Source organism: Pseudophryne corroboree, chromosome 6, assembly GCF_028390025.1.
Source record: "Pseudophryne corroboree isolate aPseCor3 chromosome 6, aPseCor3.hap2, whole genome shotgun sequence".
NCBI classification, from domain to species: Eukaryota; Metazoa; Chordata; class Amphibia; order Anura; family Myobatrachidae; genus Pseudophryne; species Pseudophryne corroboree.
The window spans coordinates 110,726,272-110,744,558 of record NC_086449.1 but is presented as its reverse complement, the minus strand read 5'-3'; the positions used below and the strand labels follow the sequence as shown (position 1 = coordinate 110,744,558).

At 46.2% G+C, this 18,287-nt stretch overlaps 1 protein-coding gene and 1 long non-coding RNA gene across 2 annotated transcripts in view; one reads left to right on the top strand and one right to left on the bottom strand.

The window, feature by feature from the left end:
• Positions 1 to 2,037: 2,037 nt before the first annotated feature.
• Positions 2,038 to 2,592, top strand: LOC134934921 (uncharacterized). Its single transcript, XR_010179842.1, has 3 exons — positions 2,038 to 2,112; positions 2,198 to 2,252; positions 2,486 to 2,592. It is a non-coding gene; the product is annotated as an uncharacterized LOC134934921 (long non-coding RNA).
• Positions 2,593 to 2,922: 330 nt separating this feature from the next.
• Positions 2,923 to 18,287, bottom strand: part of LOC134936573 (mucolipin-1-like) — a 30,128-nt gene continuing 14,763 nt past the window's right edge. Inside the window, exons 6-10 of the mRNA XM_063931663.1 lie at positions 17,553 to 17,654; positions 14,209 to 14,331; positions 13,863 to 14,069; positions 13,639 to 13,772; positions 2,923 to 3,436 (exon numbers count right to left, since the gene is read on the bottom strand). Of these exons, the coding sequence (XP_063787733.1) occupies positions 3,382 to 3,436; positions 13,639 to 13,772; positions 13,863 to 14,069; positions 14,209 to 14,331; positions 17,553 to 17,654 (621 nt within the window). The 3' untranslated portion in view covers positions 2,923 to 3,381. The remainder of the gene's footprint in view (positions 3,437 to 13,638; positions 13,773 to 13,862; positions 14,070 to 14,208; positions 14,332 to 17,552; positions 17,655 to 18,287) is intronic.

Sequence of the window (18,287 nt, the reverse complement as noted above, 5' to 3'; positions counted from 1 at the left end):
AACAAGGCAGCTACAGATCAATCAGCAAAGGCCATATAGGTTTTCAGCAGCAAGGTCTGCAATTTAAAACACAAACAAGATATATAAAATAATCCAAACTAGATAAGATATTCCTACCATTGGGGTCCACACCGGCCAGTCCACTCACCACTCTGCTGTTTAGTATCTGATGATAGCTGCATGCTGCACATCAGCAGCTGCATGCTATTTAACACAATGGGACAGGAAATGCCACTTAACCCTGAGATGTAACTACATGTGTGCTAAACGTTAACTCCATTAGAAAAAAAAGAGTGTTACTTAGATATCAAACCATTAGATATACCCAGCGCTACTGATTTCAGGGGCCAAAATCACATGTAGCTCAAAAGTACAATATTGGCTGCATTTGCGGCCACTGGCAACGCCACTTCCGCGTTCCACGGGCCGAAGTCCCGCGGACGCCGCTCGGCCAAGCCGCAGGGGCTCTCATAAAGTGAAAAAGACCAAACTAAACTCAAAAAACGGGTGCCAAGAAACATCCCAGCACATGGGTGAAAGCCAAAACAGCAACAATGTAGCTAGCCACATTCGGTCAATAGTCAAGTCGACCTGACCGGAAGTGACGGCACCATCTACTAAGCATAGATGGGAGGGGAATATGCTAATAAACCAACAGAGTATATTAGAGTGAGTTATATTGGACAATGGCATACCAATAAGGCAACTAGAGACAATTGTTAAATATCAGTGAGACCCAGTAGCGAAAAATCCCTCATAGTGTACATAGGCTGTATTTAATTATATTCATAATTTCTTTTCAATAAGGCATAAAAGCATAACACCTATTAATAAAGTACATCTGTCTATGAACTATCACCATGGGGGATAAAAAGCAGTGGATCCCACTGAAATTCTGCCAAGGACCTGGGTGGCTCCGGAAAAAATAAAACAAAAAAAATAAAAATAAAACAGATAAACACATGAATAATATTAAAGACATTATACAGAAAACTGTATGTACAGATATTCATTTAATATGACAACTGTAATATATGGAGTTGCACAGGTACCCTAAAAATAACCACCATATAACTACAGTCCGGGGGCCCTATTGAAAAGGACACTGTAGACTCATTATAAGGATACATTTGGACATTAACAGTTATAAGAATACATTTAAGGGATTAGCCTCATTGAGGCCCCTTGGGGCTACCGTGTCAAGCTTATGTATCCAGAAGCTTTCTTTCTGTTTAAGCATCCGGGTTCTATCTCCACCTAATAGAGGTGGTGGAACCCAATCGATAAGCTTGCATTTCAGTGTCACCACTTGATGTCTAGCAGACCCGAAATGACGCGCTACAGGCTTGTCCGTATGGCTAGAGAGCAAGGCCGCGTGGATTGAAGACCGATGGTTGGCCATTCGATCCCGAAACTGACGGGTGGTCAATCCAACATAACAGAGCCCACACGGGCATTTCAAGATGTAAATGACATAATCTAGTCTACAATGGAGGTGATATTTTAGAAATATCTTCTTCCCGGTGTGTGGATGGTGAAAATAGGGGCCAGTGAGCATGGATCGACATGTTTTGGCTTTCACCCATGTGCTGGGATGTTTCTTGGCACCCGTTGTTTGAGTTTAGTTTGGTCTTTTTTACTTTATGAGAACCCCTACGCATCCATTTCCGGTCACTGGAACGCAGAAGTGGCGTTGCCAGCGGCCGCGAATGCAGCCAATATTGTACTTTTGAGCTACATGTGATGATTTTGGCCCCTGAAATCAGTAGCGCTGGGTATATCTTATGGTTTGATATCTAAGTAACACACTTTTTTCTTATGAAATAACGTTTAGCACACATATAGTTACATCTCAGGGTTAAGTGGCATTTCCTGTCCCATTGTGTTAAATAGCATGCAGCTGCTGATGTGCAGCATGCAGCTATCATCAGATACTAAACAGCAGAGTGGTGAGTGGACTGGCCGGTGTGGACCCCAATGGTAGGAATATATTATCTAGTTTGGATTATTTTATATATCTTGTTTTTTTAAATTGCAGACCTAGCTGCTGAAAACTATATGGCCTTTGCTGATTGATCTGTAGCTGCCTAGTGTTACTTTTTAATTATCCAGGTATGACTTCTATATGGTATATTGTGTCCTATTATACACTGGTGAGGGTCAGTGTTTTAATAAGCTTTCCAATTTTCTTTTATAGTAGTCCTGTGTTCCAGGAGCTATCATTTGACTCACTGTGTCTAATATTGACCCAGGTAAATTTGTGAAGTTTACTCTAGAGTGAGGTGCTATGCTTGTCCTGTGGGAGTAGATTTGGAGTATGCTGATCTTTATCCTTGTTTCCATATAGAGTATGATTCTATTAATGAATTAACTTGATGTCACTATTTTCTGCTATAAGGGCCTGGGAGGCACTGGTGGTGTGGGTATGATCTGATACCTTTAGTCTGATTTTATACATATTGTATTTATCTTTTTGATCATGTAGATGCTCTGAATTGCCAGTCTTGATAAAGGTCCTATAATAGGACCGAAACGTCGAATGTTAAAGGCAACGTTATTGAACCTGATTAACCTGAATAAACTGATTGACACATTAAGATCTTCAAAGTGATTGATTTCTGCAAGAGTGCACCCACCACACGGGTGGTAGATGCGGTATATTTGTGACCTGACAAGGTCATTGGGAGCACCCGCCTATTTATCTCTATGAACTGATGAGAGTGCAGGATATTCTGTGGGTGTATATATCTCTCTCATAGTGCATGTCGTCCATATGGGGTCAACCTGAACATTGTAGATCTTCTATACCATACCCTGTGTGCCCACATGCTGGTACCTGTAGTTCTGCAACTACCATCCTTTTGTGCTACAAAAACAACTTTTCCAATTTTCATTTTAATTGGAAACAAAAATGCAAAAGAATGATGTACTGTGACACGATTTATTCTCATACATTAATAAAAACAATTTAAAAGATAAAAATAAAGTGTCACCTAAATAACGAAAAATAAAAAAAACAATAAAACGATTGGCTGTGTATAGTGTCCACTTGTGCGTTTGGCTTGGTCAGCTCTTCGTACCTCCAATGAAGCACTTGCATTGCTATCTAGCACCCTGTACAGTCTCCAACAGAGTCTCTGCGCCTCTCCCCCATACATCCGGCTTGTCTAACCCTCCAACACCCCCTTCTAAAATATATTTGCTTTCTTCATAAAAACTTCTGATAAAAATGTCTATGTTTAAATTAACCCTACTAGCATCTCGTCACTGATTAGAGATTCTCCACATAAGGCAGGGGAGGAGTTACTCAGACATAATGGAAAAAATCACCCTCAGAAAGTCCTTAAAATGGATTTAAATTCCAGGAACCCGTGTCCTCTATTAGGATGATGGTGCAGGTTCATTAATGACCAAATTGTTCTCGTTATCTTCAGCACTAAAAGAGAAGAATGAAAAGTCAGATACAAGTGGTGGTGGGGAGTATTACGTGTAAAGTGACAGACCAAGAGAAACAGCTCGTTATATAATTAGCCTCTCTATATGAAGCACTGCTAAGTTTGGCCCTGACAAGAAAGGAGGCTAACCTGTACGCAGGGCCCGAGTCATGTGAACGTGTACACTTCAGCATGTGCAATTTTCTCACCTTTGCAACTGCTGATATTAGCAAGCGAGGCTGCCAGCCAGGAATGAAGAGAGAAGCCCACCATAGCTATCACACAAAAAAAATCGCAATTGCGTACACATACGCTAAACTAAGGCACATCGGATCTAAGGGTAGCCCTATGTATAAGCAGACTGGACACTGCAGTAGCGACGCAGGTGCCATGTTTTTGTATATATGATTGCACAGCGGACGGCAGATACACTCCCCAAAAATTACAATGCAACCACTCACCGTTAACACCCCCAAATAGTCACTCTGTCATTGTGAGAAGGACTGCAGTGGCACCTTGACACACGCACAATGCGATTGCGGCACACGCTTGCGTGAACGTTGACCATGGCGTATAAACGTGAATTAGGCCCATAGTCTCCTTTTTGTCACTCAATCAGGTTTTCAGAATTCAAAACAAATAAAACATATGAATTGCAAAGCTCAGTGTACGCGATCCACACACTTGCTCTGCTAACCCTCCCAAACACCCACTCAAGCAGTCTGTGCTCCCGCACTTGCAGGCCACGTCAGGAGCAGCACAACCACTGGACTATGTAGGATACACTGTGCCCCTGCTCCTGTAGTCAGGACATTATAGTAGGTAGAAGGGAAGAAGACAGGTAGGACTGATGCAAAGTTTGAACACTGTAGTGCCCAAAATGCAGACATACAATGTGTTCACTGAAATAACTACAAATATCGTCAGGGGACACATCGTTCTGCTGTGTACTCAGCCCTGCCTTGGAGAGTGATAAAGGGGAGAGAGATAGAGTACCAGCCAATCAGCTACTAACTGCCATGTTACAGGCTGATTTTGAAATATGGCACTTAGGAGCTAATTGGTTGGTACTTTGGGGTCTATGGGGGACATGTAATAAGCAGTGATAAAAGCGGAGAAGTGAGCCAGTGGAGAAGTTGCCCATGGCAACCAATCAGCTGCTCTGTATACTTTTATAGAATGCAAATGATAAATGTTACGTCAATGCTGACTGGTTGCCATGGGCAACTTCTCCACTGGCTAACTTCGGCACTTATCACTGCTTAATACATCTCCCCCTCAGCACTAAGCCTTGGAGTGAGATAAACTGGACAGAGATAAAGTACCAACCAACTCCTACCTGCCACATTACAGGCTGTGTTTGAAAAATAACAGTATGAAGCCGATTGATTGGTACTTGATCTCCGTCCACTTTATCATTCTCCAGGGGTTAGTACATCAGCCCTAAGCATTCTGAAGTATGGCAAAAGCAGCCAAATAAGTACAACATGTGATACACTATCACAATGCCAACACACCAATCTTCACCAACTTGATGACAGCCATTTTGATATAGTGGGGGAAAAATGAAAACAAACTGGCACGCCATCCCTAAAAATGATGTCCGCATTATAACATAGGATGGTAACAATTGCATGGGGACAGAACAGTGTGAAGTCCTCCCACAAAAGCAGCTATCAGCAGCACTATGACCTGATGTCAGCCAGCCCTTGCTTGTTCCACATGGGGCTGAATTTCTGGAAATTGGAGCTAGTTGCCATCGTCCAAGTACGCGTCACCGTATTGTAGGACATTTCCATCACCTCTCCACCTTCTCCTCTACAATAGGTATATTTAGAGCCAACTACTTAAAGTAGGGATGAGCGGGTTCGGTTCTCTGAGAACCAAACCCTTCTGGACTTCACGTCCCGAGCCCGGCTCGGGACTTCCCTCCAGACCCGGAAACCAGAACGAGGCAAAATATCATCATCCCTCTGTCAGATTCTCGCAGGCTTTGGATCCCATATAAACAGCTGCGCGTCGCCGCCATTTTCACTCCGGACTTGGAGAGTGAGGGAGACAGACCTCTGTCTCTCTGTGGGTGGTGGTGTGGGGTTAGTGTGTGCTCTGTTGGGGTGCTGCTGCAGTCACTGTGGTGTATCTGTGCCGTGTTAGGGGTGCTGTCCTGGCTGTCACTGGTGTTACTGCCGGGTGCTGCAACTGTACATCTGTGCTGCTGTCCTGGCTGTCACTGTGTTGTACAGGGGCACTGTGAAATATAGGGGTGCCGATGTCTTAATAACATTACACTGGCCCTGTCGGCTATAAAAGTTTGGGTGCAGTTAAAAATTAAAAGCACACTGCTCTTGTATACTGTAAGAATACAGGGGTGCTGTGAAAATAAAGGGGCACTGTTCTGTGTGCTGTAATAATAAAGGGGCGCTGTCCTGTGAAATGGAGAACCACAACTTGGAGGAAAAAATAGCGGAAGATCAGAAATCACTTCCAGTTCCTAGTACTAGTGCTGAAGCTGCTGCTGCCACCAGTCATGACATTGACGATGCAATTCCATCAACGTCATCTGCTAAGGCCGATACCCAATGTCATAGAGGGCGTGTAAAATCCAAGAAGCAAAAAAAATGTATAAAATCAGGGGGGGGGGGGGGGGGGGGGGGGAAGAAGAAGAAATTATCGGATGAGAAACCTAAAAATAGGATTTTAATACCTACCGGTAAATCCTTTTCTCTTAGTCCGTAGAGGATGCTTCAAGAACCATGGGGTATAGACGGGATCCGCAGGAGACATGTGCACACTATAAGACTTTGAATGGGTGTGAACTGGCTCCTCCCTCTATGCCCCTCCTCCAGACTCCAGTTATAGGAATGTGCCCAGGGAGACGGACATTTCGAGGAAAAGGAATTATTTAATTATTTTAAACTAAGGTGAGATGCATACCAGCGCACACCACTAACATGCCGTACAACATGGCATTCAACAACAACGCATGCAACGGCATGACCAACAACAGTCACAGAGTGACTAAACTTAAAGCAACATGAGCGTAACTACAAGCAAACTGCAGATACAGCCCGCACTGGGACGGCCGCCCAGCATCCTCTACGGACTAGGAGAAAAGTATTTACCGGTAGGTATTAAAATCCTATTTTCTCATACGTCCTAGGAGGATGCTTCAAGAACCATGGGGTGTATACCAAAGCTCTAGAACGGGCGTGAAAGTGTGGATGACTCTGCAGCACCGATTGACCAAACAAGAGGTCCTCCTCAGCCAGCATATCAAACTTGTAAAACTTTGCAAAGGTGTTTGAACCCGACCAAGTAGCAGCTCGGCAAAGTTGTAACGCCGAGACTCCCCGGGCAGCCGCCCAGGATGAGCCCACCTTCCTGGTAGAATGGGCTTTCACCGATTTTGGTAACGGCAATCCTGCCGTATAATGAGCATGCTGAATCGTATTACAAATCCAGCGCGCAATAGTCTGCTTAGAAGCAGGAGCCCCAATCTTGTTGGGAGCCCACAGGACAAACAGAGCCTCTGTCTTCCTAATCTGCCCCGTTCTGGCGACATAGATCTTCAAAGCTCTGACCACATCAAGAGACTTTGGCTCCGCCATGGCGTCAGTAGCCACTGGCACCACAATTGGCTGGTTAACATGAAATGGACGAAACCACTTTTGGCAAAAATTGCTGACGAGTTCTCAACTCCGCTCTATCAGCATGGAAAATCAAATAGGGGCTTTTGTGAGACAAAGCCGCCAACTCAGACACTCGCCTTGCAGACGCCAAGGCCAACAACATGACCACTTTCCAAGTAATGAATTTTAACTCAACCTTGCGCAAAGGTTCAAACCAATGTGACTGCAAGAATTGCAACACCACATTAATGTCCCATGGTGCCACTGGGGGCACAAAGGGAGGTTGGATGTGCAGCACACCTTTCACGAAGGTCTGGACTTCTGGAAGGGAGGCCAATTATTTTTGAAAAAAGATCGATAAGGCCGAAATCTGTACTTTAAGAGAGCCTAACTTTAGGCCCGCATCCACACCTGCTTGTAGGAAATGGAGCAACCACCCCAGGTGACATTCTTCCGTAGGAGCCTTCTTGGATTCACACCAAGACACATATTTTCTCCAAATACGGTGGTAATGCTTTGCCGTTACTTCTTTCCTAGCCTGAAGAAGAAGTGTAGAAATGACTTCACTGGGAATACCCTTTCGGGTTAGGATTTGGCGCTCAACCGCCACGCCGTCAAACGCAGCAGCGGTAAGTCCGGATACACGCACGGCCCCTGTTGTAACAGGTCCTCGCGAAGAGGAAGAGGCCAGGGATCTTCTATAATTAACTCCTGAAGATCTGGATAACAGGCCCTTTTTGGCCAATCTGGAACAATGAGGATCGCCTGAACCCTTGTTCTTCTTATAATTTTTATCACCTTCGGAATGAGTGGAAGTGGAAGGAACACATAGACCGACTGAAACACCCACGATGTCACTAGGGCATCCACTGCTATCGCCTGAGGGTCCCTGGACCTGGAACAATATTTCTGAAGTTTCTTGTTGAGGCGGGACGCCATCATGTCCACTTGAGAAACTCCCCAGCGACTTGTCACTTCTGCAAAGACCTCTTGATGAAGACCCCACTCTCCTGGATGGAGATAGTGTCTGCTGAGGAAGTCTGCTTCCCAGTTGTCCACTCCTGGAATGAAGACCGCTGCCAGAGCGCTGGCATGTCTTTCCGCCCAGCGAAGAATCTTCGTGGCCTCGGCCATCACCGCTCTGCTCTTTGTGTACGCCACCGCTGTCACGTTGTCTGACTGAATCAAGACCGGCAGACCTCGAAGAAGATGTTCTGCTTGCAGTATACCATTGTGGATGGCTCTTAATTCCAGAATGTTTATGTGTAGACAAGTTTCCTGACTTGACCACTTTCCCTGAAAGTTTCTTCCCCGTGTGACTGCTCCCCAGCCTCAGAGGCTTGCATCCGTGGTCACCAGGATCCAATCCTGAATCCCAAATCTGCGTCCCTCCAGAAGGTGAGAACTGTGTAGCCACCACAGAAGGGAAATTCTGGTCCTCGGAGATAGAATTATTTTCCGGTGCATGTCCAGGTGAGACCCGGACCACTGGTCCAGCAGGTTCCACTGAAACACCCTGGCATGGAACCTACCATACAGAATGGCCTCGTAGGCCGCCACCATCTTCCCCAGCAACTGAGTGCAGTGAAGAACTGACACCCTTGCCGGTTTCAGAATCTGTTTTACAATGTTCTGCATTTTCAAAGCTTTTTCCACTGGAAGAAAAACTCTGTAATTCTGTATCCAGAATCATACCGAGGAACGACAGCCTTGTCGTTGGATCCAACTGTGATTTTGGCAGATTTAGGAGCCAACCGTGTTGTTGCAGAATAGTCAGTGAAAGGGCAACATTCTTCAACAATTGCTCCTTGGACCTCGCCTTTATGAGGAGATCGTCCAAGTATGGGATAATTGCGATTCCCTGCTTGAGCAGGAGAACCATCATTTCCGCCATAACTTTGGTGAAAATCCTCGGAGCCGTGGACAGACCAAACAGCAACGTTTGAAATTGGTAATGACAATCCTGCATAGCAAATCTCAGGTAAGCCTGATGTGGAGGATATATGGGGACATGTAAGTAGGCATCTTTTATGTCGACCGACACCATAAAATCCCCCTCCTCCAGACTGGAGATCACTGCCCGTAGGGACTCCCATCTTGAACTTTTTCAGAAAGAAATTGAGGGATTTTAGGTTTAGAATCGGTCTGACTGAGCCATCCGGCTTCGGGACCACGAACAGGCTCGAATAAACCCTTCCCCCTGCCGAGACGGGGGTACCGTGACAATTACTTGATTTTGACACAACTTTAGTATCGCAGCGCTTACTATCTGCCTGTCCGGAAGAGAAGCTGGTAAGGCAGATTTGAAAAATCGGTGAGGGGGCACGTCTTGAAACTCTAACTTGTACCCTTGGTATACTATGTCTACTATCCAAGGATCCAGGTCCGAGTGCACCCAGACCTGACTGAAGAGCCTGAGACGTGTCCCCACTGGTGCGGACTCCCGCAACGGAGCCCCAGCGTCATGCGGTGGATTTGGTAGAAGCCGGAGAGGACTTCTGCTCCTGGGAACTTGCCACAGCCTGTGACTTTTTTCCTCTTCCTCTCCCCCTCGCAGCAAGGAAGGAGGACCCACGTCCTTTTTTTAATTTGTTGGGCCGAAAGGACTGCATCTGATAGCGAGGCAATTTCTTCTGCTGTGCAGGAACAAAAGGTAAAAAAAGACGACTTACCCACTGTAGCCGTAGAGACCAGGTCAGTGAGTCCGTCACCAAACAAGACCTTACCGTTAAACGGTAAAGACTCCATCGCCTTCTTAGAATCCGCATCAGCATTCCATTGATGAATCCACAATGCTCTCCTGGCAGAGACTGCCATGGGATTGGCCCTTGATCCCAAAAGGCCAATATCCCTTACTGCTTCTTTTAAATACGCCGCAGCGTCCTTGATATGACCCAAGGTCAAAAGCACACTATCCCTGTCTAGGGAATCAACCTCCGATGACAAGTTTTCCGCCCACTTTTCAATAGCGCTACTCACCCATGCCGCAGCAACAGCGGGTCCGAGTATCGACCCTGCAGTGACATAAATGGACTTCAGGGTATTTTCCTGCTTACGATCCGCAGGATCCTTCAGGGCTGCTGTGTCAGGGGACGGAAGTGCTACCTTTTTGGATAAACGCGACAAAGCTTTATCTACCGTGGGAATTGACTCCCAGCTGTCCCTGTCCCCAGAGGGAAACGGATAAACCATTGGAATTCTTTTGGGAACATGTACCCTTTTGTCTGGATTTTCCCAAGCTTTTTCAAAAAGTGCATTCAGTTCATGAGAGGAAGGAAACGATACCGTAGGTTTCTTGCCTTTAAACATACAGACCCTCATATCAGGAACAGCAGGGTCCTCAGAGATATGTAATACGTCTTTTATCGCCACAATCATGTACTGAATACTCTTAGCCAGTTTTGGATGTAATCTGGCATCACTATAGTCGACACTGGAATCAGAGTCCGTGTCGGTATCCGTATCTGCTATTTGGGCATATGCACGTTTCTGCGACCCCAAAGGGGTCTGGACCTGTGACAAAGCATCCTCCATGGATTTCCTCCATGTCTGGTTATTAGACTCAGATTTATCAAACCTCTTAGCCAACTTAGTCACATTCGTATTTAAAACACTCAGCATATTGACCCAATCATCCGTTGGCGGTGCAGACACTGTCACTCTCACAGAACTGTCAGTCCCCACGCCAGGCTCCTCCTGGGAAGAGCATTCAGCCTCAGACAGGTCGCCACACACACGTACCGACAGCCACAAACACACGGGGCTATAGGGGACAGATCTACAGCAGAGCCTGTTAGAGAGACACAGAGAGAGTTCTGCCAGCTCACACCCAGCGCCTATCCCGGCTCTGAAGTCAGCAATAATACTGCCCAGACCTGCTAGCACTTTTACAATATATATAACTCACTAATAATGAGTGCCCCCCCCCCCCCCCCCCCCCCCCGTTTTGCACCCTGTTACTTGCACAACAGTGTGGAGGATCAGGGCCAGCTTCTCTGCAGACTTCTGTGAAGAGAAAAAATGGCGCTGGTGAGAGCTATGCGGCTAAGCCCCGCCTCCCGTCATGGCACGCTTAGGTCCCGCTCAAAAATCTTTATACTGGCGGGGGTCCCTTAACAAGTGCCTGTGGCACTGTTATATTACTTGCCAGTGTATTTGCTGGCCCCAATGCTGCCCAGGGCACCCCCCCCCCCCCTGCACCCTGCAGTGCCGTGAACTGTGTGGGAGCATGGCGCGCAGCGCGGTACCTCAAGCCGGCTTCTGCCGTCACTGAAGTCTTCTGATCTTCACATACTCACCTGGCTTCTATCTTCAGGCTTTGTGAGGGGGGTGACGGCGCGGCTCCGGGAACAAGCAGCTAGGCGTACCATAGTGTCCAGTAGCCTAAGAAGCAGAGCCCTTGAACTCTAAAGAAGTAGGTTTGCTTCTCTCCTCTCACGCTACAGGGAGCCTGTAGCCAGCAGGTCTCCCTGAAAATAAAAAACCTAAATAAAAGTATTTCTCTGAGAAACTCAGGAGAGCTCCTCAGTGTGCCTCCAGTCTCGCTGGGCACAGAATCTAACTGGAGTCTGGAGGAGGCGCATAGCGGGAGGAGCCAGTTCACACCCATTCAAAGTCTTATAGTGTGCCCATGTCTCCTGCGGATCCAGTCTATACCCCATGGTTCTTGAAGCATCCCCAGCATCCTCTAGGACGTATGAGATATTGCCAATTTGCCATTCACCACACGAAGTGGCAAGGAAAGGCTAAGGGCTTGGCCTATGTTCATGACTGGTGGCTCAGCTTCTTTTGAGGATGGAAGCCATCCTCCCTCTCGAAAAAAAAAAAAATTAAGCTTGTTAAAGCACAGGGAAAAAAACTGTGCATTCAGAGATATCACAAATCCCCAAGCGAAGTCCAAGTGTGTCCGCGGTTGCGATGTCTAGGCCTGACCTTCCCAACACTGGACGGGAAAAGAGGTGGCTCCTTCCACCAATTTAAAGCTCTCTGCAAGTGCTGGAAGGAGCACCCACAGTCCAGTTTCTGATATTCAAACTGAAGATGTCACTGTTGAAGTACACCAGGATGAGGATATGGGTGTTGCTGGCGCTGAGGAGGAAGTTGACGAGGAGGATTCTGATGGTGATGTGGTTTGTTTAAATCAGGCACCGGTGGAGGCAGTTGTTGTCCGTGGGATGAATAAGCCCATTGTCATGCCTCTGCAAAATACCAAAAAAGCCACCTCTTCAGTGTGGAATTTTCTCCACAAATCCGGACAATAGGTGTCAAGCAGTGTATTGCCTTTGTCAATCCGTAATAAGTAAGGGTAAGGACGTTAACCACATAGGAACATCCTCCCTTATAAGTCACCTGCAGCACATTCATCAGAAGTCAATGTCAAGTTCAGAAACTTTGGGTAAGAGTGTAACCAGTCCACTGACACCTAAATCCCTTCTTCCTCTTGTACCCAAGCTCCTGCAAGCCACACCACCAACTCCCTCAACGTCAATTTCCTCCTCAGTCAGGAACGTCAGTAGTCCTGCAGGCCATGTCACTGGCATGACTGACGAGTCCTCTCCTAACAAGGATTCCTCCGGAGGATCCTAGAGTGGTACGCCTACTACTGCTGCTGGGAGTTGATTGTCATCCCAGAGGGGAAGTCGGAAGACCACTTGTACTACTTCAGCTAAGCAATTGACTGTCCAACAGTCTTTTGCGAGGAAGATGAAATACGACAGCAGTCATCCTGTTGCAAAACCGATAACTGAGGCCTTGACAGCTATGTTGGTGTTAGACGTGCATCCGGTATCCGCCATTGGTGCAGTGGGATTTAGAGGTAGTGTGTCCCCGGTACCAAATCCCATCTCGATTCCACTTCACTAGGAAAGCGATTCCCGGACTGTACAGGGACATTAAGAAAAGTGTCCTCAGTGTCTTGAAAAATGCGGTTGTACCTAGAGTCCACTTAACCACAGACATGTGGACAAGTGGAGCAGGGCAAACTAAGGACTACATGACTGACAGCCCACTGGGTAGATGTATTGCCTCCAGCAGCAACAACAGCAGCGGCACCAGTAGCAGCATCTTGCAAACGCCAGCTCGTTCCTAGGCAGGCTACGCTGTGCATCACCGGTTCCATAAGAGGCACACCGCTGACAACCTCTTACGGAAACTGAGGTACATCATCACACAATGGCTTACTCCACTTAGACTCTCCTGGAGATTTGTGATATCGGACAACGCCACCAATATTGTGCGTGCATTACATCTGGGCAAATTCCAGCACGTCCCATGTTTTGCACATACAACTAATTTGGTGGTGCAGAATTTTTTTCAAAAAGTCATCCAGAGCCAAAACAAAAACCTTAATGGGTGGTTTTGGCAAAACCAATCCAGATCCAAAACACACACACACACACACACACACACACACACACACACACAAAAAGTGCCCGCCGCACATCTCTAACTTAAAGGCTACCATGGTATCTCCCTTATCTGCATTATAACATTGGATTTAAAACAGATTTCCAATATTCCCCATCAATTACAATGGCGAAACGCATTATATTGTATAGGATGATGATAAAACTCACGGTTGAGAACAACAGCAAAACATGGAGAAATTGGTGGTGCTTGTAGAACGGAATTTCCCGGAGCTGGGGCTGTCTTTACACTCGGCTATATACTGATACAGAGCAGAGACACTGTCTTCACCTGCATTCTGGAACTGCGGAACACAAGAGACCATGTCACATTACAGAGGAAAATGCTGGCATTATTATCACCTCCAAGCTTGTCCCCATTTCCAAACACTTACCTTGATGGTCTCGTAGGCTCCAGTGATCAGGGCAATGAAGAGACTGAGTACCATATAGATAAAGAGGCTGATGAAGGTGTATAAATAAAGCTGACTGAACATCCACACAAGGTAACTACTATTCTGCATCTCCGAGAAGGTGACAAACATGTCATCACCATTAATAAGGGAGAAAAGGCACTCTGACACCATGGAGAGCGAGCGGAACTAAGGAGAGAAGACAATGGCAGAGTTACAGAGGAGAGAGAGAGTATAGAGGCAGAAACAGCAAGCAGAGAAGTGGAGTCTGTGAAAGCTGGAATCACAGATACAGGCGTGGTGTGGATGGATGAGAGCAGCTACTCACCTTGACATGATAGGGTCCCAGCACAATCCAGCCGCAGAAGCAATATCCCAGGTAGATCACAGCAGCACAACAACAAAAGCGGATAACGTTAGGCAGAGCCACCCGGAGTGTGACAATCAGGATCTGCAGGGGCAGAAGAGAAAGTGGCGTCATGAATCGACAGTGCCGACTGTACACCGCCCCCTTGTACCAATTTCCTGGTGCTTTTATTATAAAATACAATGCATGAAATTACACACTATCCCTCATAGGGAATGAGGGGTGGTAATCCAACTACGCCAGTATTACCAACCAAGAGTAACAAACAGAGGAAACACATGGAGTCTGTGGAATGGGTAATAGGACAGTCTTCGTAAAGGATTAACTGCATATTATGAATAGAAGAAAGGTATGAGCATCCCATGATTCAGCCACAGTCTGCAGCAACACAAACACTTAATAGGACCGAGGTCTGGATTGTGACTTGGCCAGTCCACTGTTCTATGAGGCTTTGGCCGATTTATGCATGTGCTTAGATCATTGCGCTGTTGCATGATCAAATATTGGCAGAACTTTAGTTGTCAGACATATGGCCTCACATTCTCCTCTAGGATACTCTGGCCTTAAAGGGAGTTCATGGGGGACTCAATGAGCGCAAAGTGTGGAGAGCCAAAAAACTGCAACACATCAGCCCCCTACTGCCATGCTTAATGGTTTGTAGAAGCTTCTTGTGATGCTACAATGTCTCTGAACTTCACTTGATACAGACACACCAATCTGCTGATCATTGGCCTCATGGGCACAATTGGACCTTCCACAGAATAATGTCTGGAGCTCACACACACGTCACTGGGAGTCCTATAGCCTGTCCTGCATGTGCCGACTGCATGATAGACTGACAAACATTTGCAGGGGAGTGTGCCTGATGAGCCCAAGAGTTCTTTGCCACTGGTCCCTTGGGTACGCTCTACTACGAGTTCTAGCAGAATTCAGCGAGTACTGCAAATACATTCCATAACAACACTGGTCTTTCATTCATAGTTCTGGTACACAGTAGCGATTATTACCATATTCTCAATTGGTGTGAGTCCCAGACGGAAATCTGACACACAGCTTGGTGGATACATATTGTATTTATTATATAAAAGGACAAGAGCATGTGCAATTGACTGTTTCCATCTGGGGTATGGACTATTAGTCCATGTCATAACAATAAGGCTACATGCTTCCCTACTTTATTTTATGGATTTTTAATGAATTTGATAAATGTGTGCTAATCACTTCAGATATTATTTTTTTTAAAATGTAATTTACAGCGCTGTAATTTTTGACCCCTCCCATGGTGGTTGGTGGGTTCTTTGTTCTAGGAGTCTCATACGGTCAGATCCATATTCCAAATGTATGTTCATATCTCCCCATGTAATCTGGCTATTGCTATCTGCACCTATGCAAAACATCCATATTCCAAATGTATGTTCAAATCATTTGTTAGACAGTTTTGTGATTTTTGCTTTTGTTTGTAATGTAAAATACCTGCGTTTCAAAGCTTGGTCAGTGCCGCATATTTAATTAAGGCTCACTGGGCTGGTGTTTGTTTAGTCAATCACTGTGTAATGTAACACCTTTGATTAGTGGAACATTTGCCTCAGCTGTAGTTGGGTCAATTTCCCATAGTATATCTGTAACTTCAACCATGCACAGCTGTGCATGTCAGCTGTGCGTTCCAATACTCAAAGCGTTCCTTCTCTAAGCGTCTTGAAAATGAACAGTTAAACAAACATTAAACAGCATCAAGAAAGAAATCTGGAACATTATGTGGCCTCTCCTCACCTCTGCCATGAGAACACCAGGACCAATGCCTACTACTTCTGTGTCCAAGAACATCATGACTGCCCCCGGGACTACCCCTGAAGCTCAGCAGGCAACTGAGGGACGTGCGCATCAGGACCAGACTTTGCTGGGTCAGTTCCATTGGACATTAGTGTGCACCCCACATTCTCACACCCACCCGCACTGCTCTCATGAGACCAGGACATTTATCTTTTTCACAAAATAATGTTAGTACAGTTTTTTCCTGCAAATGTGTCTCTCTTCTCTTTCTTCTTACACTGTACTTCCCCCCCCCACTGTGTGCTATTCCCGTAATGTGTACCTCCATTGGTTGCACACCCTGCCAGCAGTAACCTATGCAGTGCGCCCCACATGGCTGCCTCGGATGGTTCCCCTGTGGGCGGGGTGTGCTTCATTTGGATCTTTCCATGCAGGGTATAGCATACTCCTACACACGTGTCCGTTCTCCCATACATGCATTTAGCCCCTGTATGGCTCATCTCCCACGGTGTAACCTTGTAGTGCGCCCTACATGGCTGCCTTATCTGGTGCGCTTGTGGATGGGATGAAAAATGCGTGGACCTGATGTTTTTATTGGAACCCTACTCTGAACTTAAGGACTCTGCAATCTCCCCATTTTGTGTTCTCTTCTAGGGGTGGACTATTCCACCCTGGGTAATCCTACGTAGTGCGCCTAAGATGGCTGCCGCACCTGGTGCCTTGTGAGGGCGGAATACACAACCCCTGGAGGTTATTACTCAAAATGCCTACACCAATCATGCATTATTCTTTCTGTGTCTTTGTGTGGTTTATCTTTAGATGTAATACTTAAATCTTCTGTATTATGTGCATTGTGTGAGTTCTAGTTGGCGCCGCGGATGGCTGCCTCGGTGCTGCTCTGTCAAGCAGCCTTAGTTTTTAGTCTTAAATGTATAATATGTCTACTGTACAGTTGCATATGTGCAGTATGAACTCATATGTGTAATGTTTGTAATGTATGCTACTTTTTTTCCTCCATGTTGCTGCTTGGCGATGCATTGTACCACAAAGAATTCCTAGTGTACGTGAGTACACCTGGCCAATAAAGCCGATTCTGATTCTTTGGATGAATTTGCTGGAAAGCCTGCTCATGTGACTTTTGGCACTGGTCTTCAATGTTCTCCATTTAGAAGTTATTTATCATGCATTCAAAGAATGCCTTATAACTCTCTCAAGACTAATGAGCAGCGGCAATTGCTTTTTTGGAGTTCATTGCTGAGGTCTTGGCATGGTGTAGACACAATCCTTCATGTCCCCTGAGCAAAATTACCATGGCTTTTGCTGGTATAGAAGGTGGCAGCACCTCCTGCTGGTCAAACAATGAAGTACACTATTTTTTCAGATTTCATTTCCCTTCTATTCTCCAATTTCCCTGATCTGTAATGTGTAATTGTGTAGAGGGATACAGTCACGGAAGGTCCTATGTAACAAAATATTTTATAAACACATTAACCTAATGGATACCTTTAAGCACGAGCATAGTTTCCCATACTCACATTATATTTCTGAAAGAAGCTCAGATACCGGATTACGCCAACCCAAACCAGCAAGGTTGATGTGCCCAGGAGAATGCTGCAAACATCATAACTGGCAAAGGTCTAAGAAACAGGTGCGACGGGGGAGAAAAGTGATAGAGAATGTATTACAACAGCATCAATATGGGTGGATAAAACATTTTCCTGCAGTGGGGTACATTGGTTTCCACAGGGAAAAATCGGGGTGCAGAGATGGATCTTTATCCAGGCACCAACAGGCTAAAGCTTTAGACTGTCCCAGGATGCATTGGGGCCTCTCCTCTATTACCCCGCCTCCAGGGACTGTGAGCTCAGTTTCGAGTTGGTGCCCTGCAGAGCAGGTCCCTTAACAGGGGGGCTGCACTGGGCAGCCCTGAAAAAGCTTTTCATTGAAGACTTCAAGGGCCGCAGCACTTACATGTCAGGGTGACATTCTGTGCTGCGGCTCAATCACCTCCCCAGCGGCGTCGCATACTCCCGCTGGCTCAGTTCCAGGGTACTTGCGACAGGGACGCTCCGGCATTGGTCACAGCGCTCTCCTGGTTCGCGTGGCTGCTACGAAGTGAGGAGGTAAGAGGGTTCCCCAGGTGGGACCCGCCATTAAATCGTATTTCGATCACAGTCTAGGAGACTTGCTGCGACGCTGGCGTGGACACTTTAACATAGCAGGGACCCCACTATATCAACCACTTTAATAAGACTCCATTAGTACCAAGG